Consider the following 12,313-nt stretch of genomic DNA (forward strand, 5'->3'; position numbering starts at 1 on the left):
CACAAGCTAAGGGAGATGAGACATTTAGAAACTTCTAGACTTGCTACAGCTGGCCATTGTTCTTGTAATAGGAGGGGGATTTTACATTGCAGATACTTTTTGAAAACTTAGTGTATTGTGTTGATTATTTTTACATACAATTTACTGAAAATGATCAGTAGAGTTTGTAACTTCAGGCACCCTTTTGTAACCGATTTTTCACTCAAAGGGCTCACGCACCCAAATTGGAAATTAACTGTGGAAAATCTGAACCACAAGGTAACATGGGTTGCAAAATGTGAACCCACAGTCGATTGTAGGTCATTATGTGGCCTCTTTTTGTTTTCTGATTGAAAAATGGGAAAGCATCAATGTGCATCCCTTAAAATGCTTTTTGCACCCATATATGTTAGGCTACAGAACTTTCAAATTTAAAGGTGCACTATAAGGGTGGGGGTTAGTCATGAGCGAAGGTGCTTGGATAAGGTGTTGTCCGAGCATGCTCGTGTCTGCAAATTGAGTTACTGATTTGGCTTTTATCCTAAGTCATATTGCACGACTCGTTAAAGGGTTGATTGTGACTTGTAGGATCGCTACTTGCAACAGGTGGCGCTATAGAGTTCAAGTCTTCTTTCTCTCTGAAGAGGCAATTTGCATACGTGTGCTAACAGAGTGTTTTCGGCGTGGTCGGAAAATGTTAGAGTCCCTGCGGCTGTATGTCTCGCAGCTGTTAGAAAGCCGCAACACATGCAGCACCTGTTACGAGACTTGCAGACATGGGGACTCGAACATATTTTGTGAGCTCAACGAAGACACTCGGTTAGAACACAAGCATGCTCAGATAACAAATTATCCGGGCACGTTCGCTCATCACTAGTGGGGGTCCAAATTGCTTCTAAATTGGAAACAGGAGTTCAAAGTTGACATATATCTTCAATTGTGCAGCCATGTTAAAATAAAGGCTGTTTAGAACCCTCTTATAGTTGATCATATCTCTACGTAGATGCTGGAAGAATCCATATATGAATATTTGATAGTTAACTTGGCTGCATGTAATCCCATGTTAAAAAAATGTAGATGAAAGTTCTTTTGTATTGGAGAATGGGTACGCCAAGAATCAGTTTAGATGATACGGCATAAAAAGTTACTTACTCGCCATTCGTTTTTTGTTTTTTTTCTGATTCCACTAGATAGAAGTTTCTCAATGACCACTTTTTGGTATGATCTATTTATCCACAAAGAGCTTAATCGGGTGCATTAAAAATGGTCATATATTTTTTTCCGTTATGTTTGTCCATCAGCTAAATTTTAGATGTAAAATTGTTTTCTTTTTAAATAATGACAGTATCATACAGACTCCTAATTTATTGCATTAGTTAAACGTTGTTGTTCATGTAGGTCAGTAAATGATGATCTACCAGTAGTAATTGACTTGTTTATTCAAGTGTTTACATCAAAATGATTTCAGTATATTTATATCTTTTTTAGAAGTCATTAAAAGTATTATTACTTGTCAATTTAAAATAATGACTATTAGGTTGTTGGTTAAAATATTAAACTTTTTTGTGTTTTACTGTAGATCATGCTGTAAGAAGCATTGCAAAGTATTATCTTGTATTACAGTTTTATAAAAAACCTGTACTCACTAATTTTGTATAGAAATGTATTTAGACTAAGATTCTTGATGAGTTTCCTGGTAGAGAAACCTACACACTGCCTTTTATGTTCCCTAACTGAACTGTCATTTTTATCATCGCACCCTTACCACATATATACTATATGCCACTGACTACTGCTGAACCTCTTACAGGAATATTTGGGCTGTGTGTCAGAGTTTATGTAAGAGTTAGTTAAAAATTTAAATAAAGTCAGTCCTGAAAGCAATCATCGTATATAAAATCGTATAGAAGAGAAAACTTATGATTTTTTTAAATGAATTATTGGCTAGATCAGCTTCATTATTGTTAGGTTCTAGTATAGGAGCTTTCATTACATGTTTAAAGGGAACCTGTCACCTCAAATTGGCGGGATATGTAAATGCTTTTTTTCTGGTCCGATGGGCGGCGTTTCGTCTTCATTTCTCCACCCCATCAGTCCCTGTTGTCCGCAATATGTTCGAGAATTAGAGTACTTGTCCTCCATAGTTTGCGTGAGCGCAATGCAGTCTTCGCTCGCGCACGCGCAGTATGAGCACTCTGGAAGAGGTTTTCATCCAGGATATCTCTGTACTTGGCCGCATTCATGTTTCCTTCAATGACAACCAGTTGTCCTGTCCCTGCAGCTGAAAACACCCCCATAGCATGATGCTGCCACCACCATGTTTTACTGTTGGAATTGTATTGGGCAGGTGATGAGCAGTGCCTGGTTATCTCCACACATACTGCTTAGAATGATCACCAAAAAGGTCTATCTTTATCTCATCAAACCAGAGAATCTTATTTCTCATAGTCTGGGAGTCCTTCATGTGTTTTTTAGCAAACTATGCGGGGTTTCATATGTCTTGCACTGAGGAGAGGCTTCTGTCGGGCCACTCCGCTATAAAGGCCCGACTGGTGGAGGGCTGCAATGATAGTTGACTTTGTGGAATTTTCTCCCATCTCCCTACTGCATCTCTGGAGCTCAGCCACAGTTGTCTTGGGGTTCTTATTTACCTCTCTCACCAATGTTCTTCTCGCACAATTGCTCAGTTTGGCTGGATAGCCAGGTCTAAGAAGACTTATGGTGGTCCCAAACTAATTCCATTTAAGGATTGTGGAGGCCTCTGTGCTCTCAGGAACCTTGAGTACTGCCGAAATTCTGTTGTAACCTTGGCCAGATCTGTGCCTTGCCACAATTCTGTCATTGAGCTGCTTGGCCATTTCCTTTGACCTCCTGATTCTCATTTGGTCTGACATGCACTGTGAGCTGTGAGGTCTTATATGAACTTTCCAAATCAATGCCTATCAGTTTAATTAAACACAGCTGGACTCCAATGAAAGAGTAGAACCATCTCAAGGAGGATCACAAGGAAATGGAAAACATGTGACTTGAATATGAGTGTCTGATTAAAGGGTCTGAATATTTATGACCATGTGATATTTCAGTTTTTCTTCTTTTATTAAATTTGCAAAAATTTCTACATTTGTTTTTTTCAGTCAAGATGGGGTGCAGAGTGTACATTAATGTGAAAAAAATGAACTTTTTTGAATTTACCTAATGGATGCAATGAAACAGAGTGAAAAATCTAAAGGGGTCTGAATACTTTCCGTCCTCACTGTACTGTATATCCCACCTGACAATTTTAGAAGAATTGCCCATTAGATAATTTTAAATCACACACAGCAGTTTGTGAGTTTAAGATGCTCCCACTTTGAGGCAGTAGAACCTTAATTTTTAGTTCATGGTACTTAGTCATCGGTGTCCCTAGTTTAATCTTGCCTGCTAAGGCCACAAGCACATATCCTTGTACCCCTGTCAGTGATTCACAGATCAGCTGCGGGTCTCCCGACCTAAACTCAATAGTCTCATAGGAGGCTTCCAAGTTCAGGTCAGGAGACCCTTGGAAAGTCCGTGTGTTACATAATTACATAGGTTGAAAAAAGGCCTAGGTTCATCACGTTCAACTTTTCCCCACCAATTGTACATTTTTTCACTAATTTAACTATAGCCCCCTAATGTTATGTGTACTCCGAGGAAATCGTCCAGCCCTTTTTAAAAGGCTTTTATTGTGTCTGCCATTGCTACCTCTGGCGGCAGGGCATTTTACAGTCTGACTGCTCTAATTGTAAAGAACCTTTTCCCATTTAGCTGCCGGAATCTTCTTTCTTCCACCAGTAATGAGTGCCCCCTGGTCCTTAGTATGGTCTTTGGAAGAAATAAATCATATGCCAGTCTGTTGTACCAACCACATAATATATGTATACATGTAAATGAGATCTCCTCTGAGACCTTTTTTTTCCTAAGCCCAACTTATCCAACCTCTCATAATATGGAGGCCTTCCTTCACTTGTAATAATCTAGTTGTCTGCCTTTGAACTGACTCTAAATTCTGAATATCCTTTTTAAAATGTGGAGCCCAAAACTGGATCCCTTATTCTAGATGTGGCCTCACCTGTGATTTATAAAGGGGTAACAATACGTTGAGATTACCACAATTTATCTCTTTTATGCACCCTAAAATGTTGTTTGCTTTTGCGGCTGCTGCTTGACATTGAGTACTGTTGCTGCTCAACTGGTAACCAGGATACCCAAGTCCTTCTCCTGTTCTGTAGTCCCATTTAATGTATATGCAGCAATAGGATTACTCCATCCTAGACGCATTACTCTACACTTACCTACATGAAACCTCATTTGCGAAGTGTTTTTCCATTCAGTCATGTTATTCAGATCATTTTGCAATATTGTAATGTCAAGGTCATATTTTAGTATGCTACATAGTTTGGTGTCATCAGAAAAGATTGACACTTTACACTTAATCCCATCTGCAAAGTCATTAATAAAGAAGTTAAAAAGAATCTGTTCTAGTACAGATCCCTGCGGTACCCCACTGCTGATTATCTCCCATTAAGAGAATGTAACATTTACTACAACTTTGGTTCCTGTCATGTAGCCAATTCCTTACCCGTCTCCATATAGTTTCCCCCGGTCCCAGCTTCTGAAGTTGCAGTATAAGACTATTCTGTGGTACAATATTAAATGCCTTTGCAAAGTCCAGAAAAATCACATCGGCTGCAAAACATCCGGATTTGCACTTGCCTCCTCATAGAAACCGAACATGTTAGACATAACTTATTCTTCATGAATCCGTGCTGGTTGTCATTTATTATATTATTCTCTGCAATATATTTCTGCAGTTCATCTCTTATGAACTTTTACTCAAAAACTTTGCACACTACTGATGTCAGACTTACCGGGCGGTAGTTGCCTTGGATCCACCTTGTTACCTTTCTTAAATATCGGTACCACATCAGCCATTTTCTGATCATGTGGCACCAACCCTGTTACAAGACAGTCTAAGAATATGAGATACAGTGGTCTGTCAATTACTGATCTCAATTACCTCAATATCCGTAGATGAATGCCATCTAAGCCTGGAGATTTGGCAATGTTTAATTTGCTCAGATGCAGGCTTACTTCTTATGTTAAACTAGTTTTATTAGATGGTGAACTTTGATTTTCGCCTTGTTGAAAGATCACTGGAACAGACAGTTCATTGATGAACACCGATGTAAAGTGTCTTTTTAATATATCAGCCTTCTCTTTGTCCTCTATAATTATCTTATCTTTTAAGGGGCTGATACCATTATTTTTATTTTTTTTTATGTATTTATACAAATTTTGGGGATTTATTTTAATGTTCCTGGCTATTTTTCTTCGTTGATAACTTTGCTAGCTTGATTTCCATACTCTGAATGCGATAAATGGATGAGTGAATGCAGTGTAAGTTGCATATAATCAAGAAGAAAACCATTTGTTAGAGTGTAGATTGTTTAGCTGAACTCTCCAATGAGAAGAGATTTCTCCTAATTTTTGATCACGTTGTATACAGAGAATGCTGTGGGATATGCAGTGTATGTAACATTTCATCTGCTTAATCTAAACCAACTTTTAAGTTTGATCTTATAGTGCAAATTTTAGAAAAAAAAAGTGTATACCGTAATGTCTTTTAAGCTGGTGTATTTGTTTTCTCATATATTTGCTTGAAATTTAATTATGGGAGTAGATCATATTATGTACTTCATTGTTCATCCCTGCCAACCCATTGCGTGATGCTCAGTATACAATGCTAATTACTGTTTGGTCTTTGCTATAATACTTTTGCTAAAACCTGAGGGCTTTTGGAGCTAGTTTTGTGGTCAGCGTTGAAACACAGATCCTACACAACTGCTCTAGATACTTTCACCACTTCTGATTTGTACCACTTTTCCTTTGCTTAGTTCTCTCTCTCCCTTCGCTCTCCCCATTCTCTCTCCCCATTTAGTAGTGACATTATTTTCATTGAATAAATGTTTGAAAGAAATAAGAAATGTTTCCATTTTTGTTTCTTTTTCTATATAACTGAATTTTTATAAAATGTTTCCAAAAATAAAATTACAGAATGACATCATATAATTCAAATTATTAGCAAACAACATTGCATAGTTTGACTCTAATAATCAGTAATGATGAGCAGACTGAACACTGAAGAGTTCACATCTTACAATAACCGGACAGGACAGTGACACAGAAGGAAGAAAGTGGTGTGAAGAGTTGAAGAGCAATTCTAGTTTGACACCTACTACATAATCTACTTTTCGTAATCATGTTCATTAACAGTTTCTTTGTACCCAATATGTATCCTAGGGGGCCCAGACCACCTCAAAGAGCTCAATTGCGTTATTTAATAGGGCTGTGAGATATTCCATGCTTCACACATCCTATATACACATGTGTAACTCGGTATTTGATGGAGTTAAAGTGAATCTCCACTTACACGCCGTCAGACATCTAGCAGCATAGGTCATTTGACATAAAAGTAGTCAGGTTTTAAGTCCGATTTCAAATGGTGGAATATTAAGGGGGTTGTCCACAGATTTTCAATTTTCTTCCCTTCTAGCAAATGCTCTTAGAGTGGACCAAGCTGGAATGTGGCGTAATTGAGTTGTCCATTAGTATTTAAAGACGTTGTTATACCTAGCCTACCCCTCATTTTACTCATTAATAGAATTTGATTCTTGTAGCTATGCCTTTTATATGTCCAGATGAATTGGAGAATAGATGACTGCAAGCTTCTTAATTCTCTATAGGGAATATGAAGGGGTAAAGTTTCAAATAGGTAGATACTTAGGAAGTATAATCATTTTGACTGGAGATTCTCCCAAATGGTTAGTGGCAGAGTGTACCGTCTATTAAGTTACCGTTTGCATTACTTAGCTGAGATTAGTTATGTTGATATGATATATAACTGGAAGTCAGTTGAACCCCTAAATACTGCAGAGACAGGTCTGTCCATCTATAATTTTCTATTAATGAGCATAATGATGTGCTGGAGACTTTGAGAGGGAAGGCATCGTTTTGTTTTCTTTCACCATTTTAAAATCTATGTAGCTAACCTTGAGATGTTATTTTTTCTTATGCTGGTTAACAAATTGATTTCCCAAGTGATGGCTTATATTCAGGGCTGTGGAGTCGGTAAGCCAAACCTCCGACGACTCAATTTCCATGACATGACACCGACTCCCTCATATATGGCTCATGTTTAAGTGATAAATTTACTGTAGTAAAATGGTAACATCAGGCTTTTAATCATTACTATGATACAATAATCAAGCCATTTAGATAGAACATAAAATATATTTATTGAAATAAATGCATTTTTGCAAATTATACACTAGGCAGTAAGTGGAAAAAAACCCGTTTTCAACAAAAATGTACTGAATAACATTTGTACAGTCTATGAATTTGTTCTGAGAAATAGTATCGACTTCATCAGATCCTACTTCATAGATTACCTCAAATCTGACCTAATTATTTTAAGGCTAGAGAACAACCTTTCTACACTAACTTGGGTTGGTGGCAAAGCAGTAACCACATGGGCAACATCTCTAACAATTTCAGGGTATAAAGGAATTGCCTCATGCACAGTCAGTTTTGATGAACGATTGAACTCTTCTACTTAGCCGTCCTGTATCCCACTCATCCTAACTTCTACCTCAATAAGAGATTATTTTCCTTTTGTAAGCTGTTGATCATCCAGCAATATACGATGACTGGGGTCCACATAAATAGCTGCCAGAAGAATTTTATTTTCTAATAGCAGTGTCTCTCTCCATTTCATTGAAGCAGCAATGCTGTCTGCGATTAAACCTCCTCTTTGGGACAGGCAAAACAACAAGTTCTTCCACTCCATTATAAAAATGCCAGGAGATAAATCCTCATCTTGTAACTTTTTAGTCACTGTAAATGGGTTATGAAGCAATGCCTTAAAATCAGCCACCTGTGTCCATTGACCGTCATATAGTGTTACCTGAGGGTTGGCCGTATCTACAAGGAAGGGTTTCAGCTCAAGCAATCGCTTAATCATTAAATAGGTGCTGCCCCAGCAAGTGGCTTGATCCACAATTGCCCCTTTTCCAGCTCGTCTCTTCAAGATGGAATCAATTTTAGGGGTTCTGGCAGCAATAGCCAATTTCCTCACTTTCACACTATCTCTTATTGCCAGCTGCAGCGTGTACACAACACAGAGCATGTGATGAATAGGAAAGAGGTGTGAAGCAGCTTCAACAAGATCATCTAATTGTAAATAATCATTTTGCTGTTCTTCTGTAGTAATATTTGTTCCTCTGTTATGGGAGCAGGACTGTGTCCTTCCATCTCCAACATACTGAATGTGAAATGTTCTTCTAGCTGCTGTTAACTTTCATTATTCTCATTCATCAGTTTAATTGTACTTATCATGTTTGAAGCATTATCAGTTACAATAGCAAGAACCAACTTTTTTGAGTTCATAATCTTGCAGACGTTTTTCCACTAAGGTCTGGAGAAACTGGCTGCTGTGATGAGCTTTTAATATCTTTTACTGACAGTGTTTTAGTAACAGTTTTTTTGTTGACACAAACCTATTGAACGTTGATAGCAAAATAGTTCACTCTGTGATGTGTGCAGGCATCCATTTTAAGAAACACAAAGTGTCTCAAGTCTTTTTAAGATTTTCCTTTTGGTTAAGGACTTCTTCAATCACTCATTTTCTAATACTTTCTCTTTCCAGAGACACACCACGTTTGTGGGCCATTTGTCCATTAAGAGCTGTAAAAGCTGGTTGTGCAAATAATGATAAAGGTACACTGTCTTTCACAACAAGCTCGATGAGCTGTCTTTTAAAAACACATCTGTTGTGATTGTTACAGTAACTTTGTCACTTACAAAATATCTTGTAACTGATACTTGAGATGCTCTTTCCTCCTCCTTTGCCTGGCGGGAAGTTCTGGTCTCTGGTTCCTTGGTGCTGCTGTGGTCTTTTTCAATCACAGCTTTGTAAACTTCTTTGTGGCAGCATTGTAAATGTCTTCTTTAGATTGAAAGCTCTTGAAGGAGCATTTTTATCACTGCCTGAGTATGCCCTGATTTTGGCATCACAGCATTTGTTTTCATCTGAGTCACTTATACAGTGACACACAAAATGTTTTTTTCCTGAGTCATTGTGAAATGCTCAAAAAAATTATGGAATCCTGAAAAACAAACAAAAAACACTCCAAAACATTACTAGTATTTTGTTGCACCACATCTGGCTTTTATAACAGCTTGCAGTCTCTGAGGCATGGACTTAATGAGTGTCAAACAGTACTCTTCATCAATCTGGCTCCAACTTTCTCTGATTGCAGTTGCCAGATCAGCTTTGCAGGTTGGAGCCTTGTCATGGACCATTTTCTTCAACTTCCACCAAAGATTTTCAATTGGTTTGAGATCCGGACTATTTGCAGGTCATGACATTGACCTTATGTGTCTTTTTTTTCAAGGAATGTTTTCACAGTTTTTGCTCTATGGCAGGATGCATTATCATGCATCACCCCTGGGTGATTAGAATCTAATGTCTTTTTCTCCTCCTTCAGGTAACATCGGAGGCTTATCTACAGTATTGCAGAATGCTGTAGATAAGCCCCTGATGACGGTGAGCTTACCTCACCATCGATTTTGGGGGTGACAGGTTCCCTTTAAAGAAAAGGCCGCATTTGCCATTCCAGGTACAGGTTCCCACACCTGGAATGGTGAGTGCTGCCTGTTCTTTAATCGGACATCACGCTTTCTTTTTCACCAGCTAAGCACCCGAGTTTCCTTGTCGTGCAGATCATCACTGCGCAGTTACATTGGGTTGACGTGTGCCAGTGCTCAGCCGCTGGTGTCGGGACTTTTCTTCCCCTGTGGACCAAGTTCCTTAATGAATTGGAGCCTTAGTGCCTCAATTGAACATGGCTGTTGCATAAGACCAAGAAAGAACAAAGTTGTGCCAAAATGTGGGCACAAAGTAAGAAAAATCAAGAAGTGAGTTTGCAAACAAAACATAAGACTATGGACTGCTGAATAAGCTGATATTGACAGTGTTGGCCTACTCTTCCTTCACAGATTGTGTTGGGGGTAGAAAAACAGAACTGGCTTGCTGAATTTGAGTAGTAAATTCATTTGCTCTCTCGGAGATAATCTGCTGCTAAAGGAGACTCGCAGTGGCTCGCTCATAGGGAACACAGATGCACTCTGCTGAGTGTTACTGTGTATGGTGAAATCAGAAAGAGCTCTTGGCCAACAGTGATCTAATGTGTGTGGGGGAGTCTTTAGACAAAGCTATTTAAAAATTAACCAAATTTACCATCCAGCATGAGCCACTGTGATAAATTCTGTACATTTTTAGTCTCCTGTCTGTTTATGCAAAGTGTAGAGCAGGATTAGTATAATGTAATTTTCTGGTTTTGTCTGTGTTTATTGGGGCCTCAATATTATTAATATTGGGGCCTCAATATATTGAGGCCCCAATATTCACTAATACCTTGCATACATAGATATGGTTTTTTTTGCACTTTATCTAGCAGGGTGCAGTCGGACCAAGATGGCTCTGTAAACTGTAGGCCTCTATTCACACAGCATGCATTCTGTAGCACTGGGCGGCCCGCCTGTATGTGTTATTTAGTAATAGGTTGTAAACCAGATGCTCTGCATTGCCTGTGTGAACAATGCCACATACAGACTATCATCTCTTATCTTTTTATGCACTAATGCCAAACAGCCAACACTGGATTGAAAGTGGTTGTTTCATCGGTATTTTTTGCACCTGTGTTTTTGCCATCATTAATCGGGTTCGCTCCACACTGATAGTGCATTTGTTTGGAGGCTTCAGCAGGTAATCATCTCTGCTTTTTTCTCTGTGACTTTTTTCAATTTTTGGAGGATTTTTAAGTCCTCTTTTTGTCTCTGTGAGCTTTTACCCAGCAGAGAACTAGTACAACAGATCTGGTATTTCGCACTTGGACTTTATGATGGGATGTTGGAGTACTGTCACTGCTAAGCCACATCTTTTCAGATAAAGAAAAGCAAGCTGTCAGAATCCCATCAGTTATGAAATTAAATATGGCTTAATATTGTTAACGTGTGTTAGTCATTCTGATTTTGACACTGACATAATATTTTTCAGACATAGAGTGAAATTTCTACATTGCATAGGTGTTTATTATTAAATTTGGTTGGTATTCCCATCAGACATTTATGGCAATCCAAAAGACACAAATGATTCATTGGTGCGAATACTAACACATTTAAGGGAGTTATGAAAAGGACAAACACTCACTTTTTCCACATTACATTCAGTACTCGCTGAAAAAAAAAATTGTATAACGCAAAATATCTGTCGGCATAAATAACACAGATAAAAGGTGTTATTTTTCATTATGTGGAAATAAGCCAATGAGAGTAGTAGAAACTTTAATAGCATCTTATGATAATCCAGAACCCTAACAATATGTCATTGCTCCCAACCCACCTAAAAAAAAAATGTGTCATAACAATATTGTTGTAACCATTGTAGTTAAATACATTGAGGTATTGATTGATGCTTTTTCCAACTCTTATCCATGAGGGTTCCTCTGAATTTGTTCAAACTTTGCATTGTTTTCACAACATACAGACATCAACTAAGTGTAACAGGCCCGAAAACAAATGCTTATTGTTATGTCTTCTTGCAGGTGGTTTCAGCCCAGTAGGACAGTCACTCAGTCGTACACCATCAATCAGACTTCAAGTGGTAAGACAGCTCATTTATTGTGTATAGCCGTATTTACCATCAAACATCCGAGTTTGCACATTATGTCAGTGTGTCTTTCCAGAAAGAATTACTTCCACTGAGGTTAAATGGTGAAGAGATTGAAGATAAATACTGATGCACAAAAATGTGTATGCCTCATTCAAGTTCATACAAACTATGTAAAAATGTTTTTGCTGTTCTAGTATTTACTACTATAGACTCTACCCCACAAATTAGAATCTAAAGGCCTGCTGTTGTATCTATACTAGTGATGAGCAAGTATACTCGTTGCTCGGGTTTTCCCGAGAACGCTCGGGTGACCTCCGAGTATTTGTTAGTTTTCGGAGATTAAGTTTTCATTGCCTCAGCAGCATGATTTACAGCTACTAGACAGCTTGATTACATGTAAGGATTCCCTAGCAACCAGGCAACCCCCACATGTACTCATCATTTTGGCTAGTAGCTGTAAATCATTCAGCTGCGGCGATGAAAACTTTATCTCCGAACACTAACAAATACTCGGAGGTCACCCGAGCGTGCTCAGGAAAACCCGAGCACGAGTACACTCGCTCATCACTAATCTATACTCCT

At 38.3% G+C, this 12,313-nt stretch overlaps 1 protein-coding gene across 4 annotated transcripts in view; it reads left to right on the plus strand.

Annotated features, from left to right (window-relative positions):
- Positions 1–12,313, plus strand: part of AHI1 (Abelson helper integration site 1) — a 289,456-nt gene that overhangs the window by 227,778 nt on the left and 49,365 nt on the right. For all 4 annotated transcript variants that reach the window (XM_077289311.1, XM_077289310.1, XM_077289309.1 and 1 more), the window contains exon 20: positions 11,664–11,722. In XM_077289311.1, the coding sequence (XP_077145426.1) occupies positions 11,664–11,722 (59 nt within the window). The remainder of the gene's footprint in view (positions 1–11,663; positions 11,723–12,313) is intronic.

Source organism: Ranitomeya variabilis, chromosome 2 (genome assembly GCF_051348905.1).
Source record: "Ranitomeya variabilis isolate aRanVar5 chromosome 2, aRanVar5.hap1, whole genome shotgun sequence".
In the NCBI taxonomy this organism is placed as follows: domain Eukaryota; kingdom Metazoa; phylum Chordata; class Amphibia; order Anura; family Dendrobatidae; genus Ranitomeya; species Ranitomeya variabilis.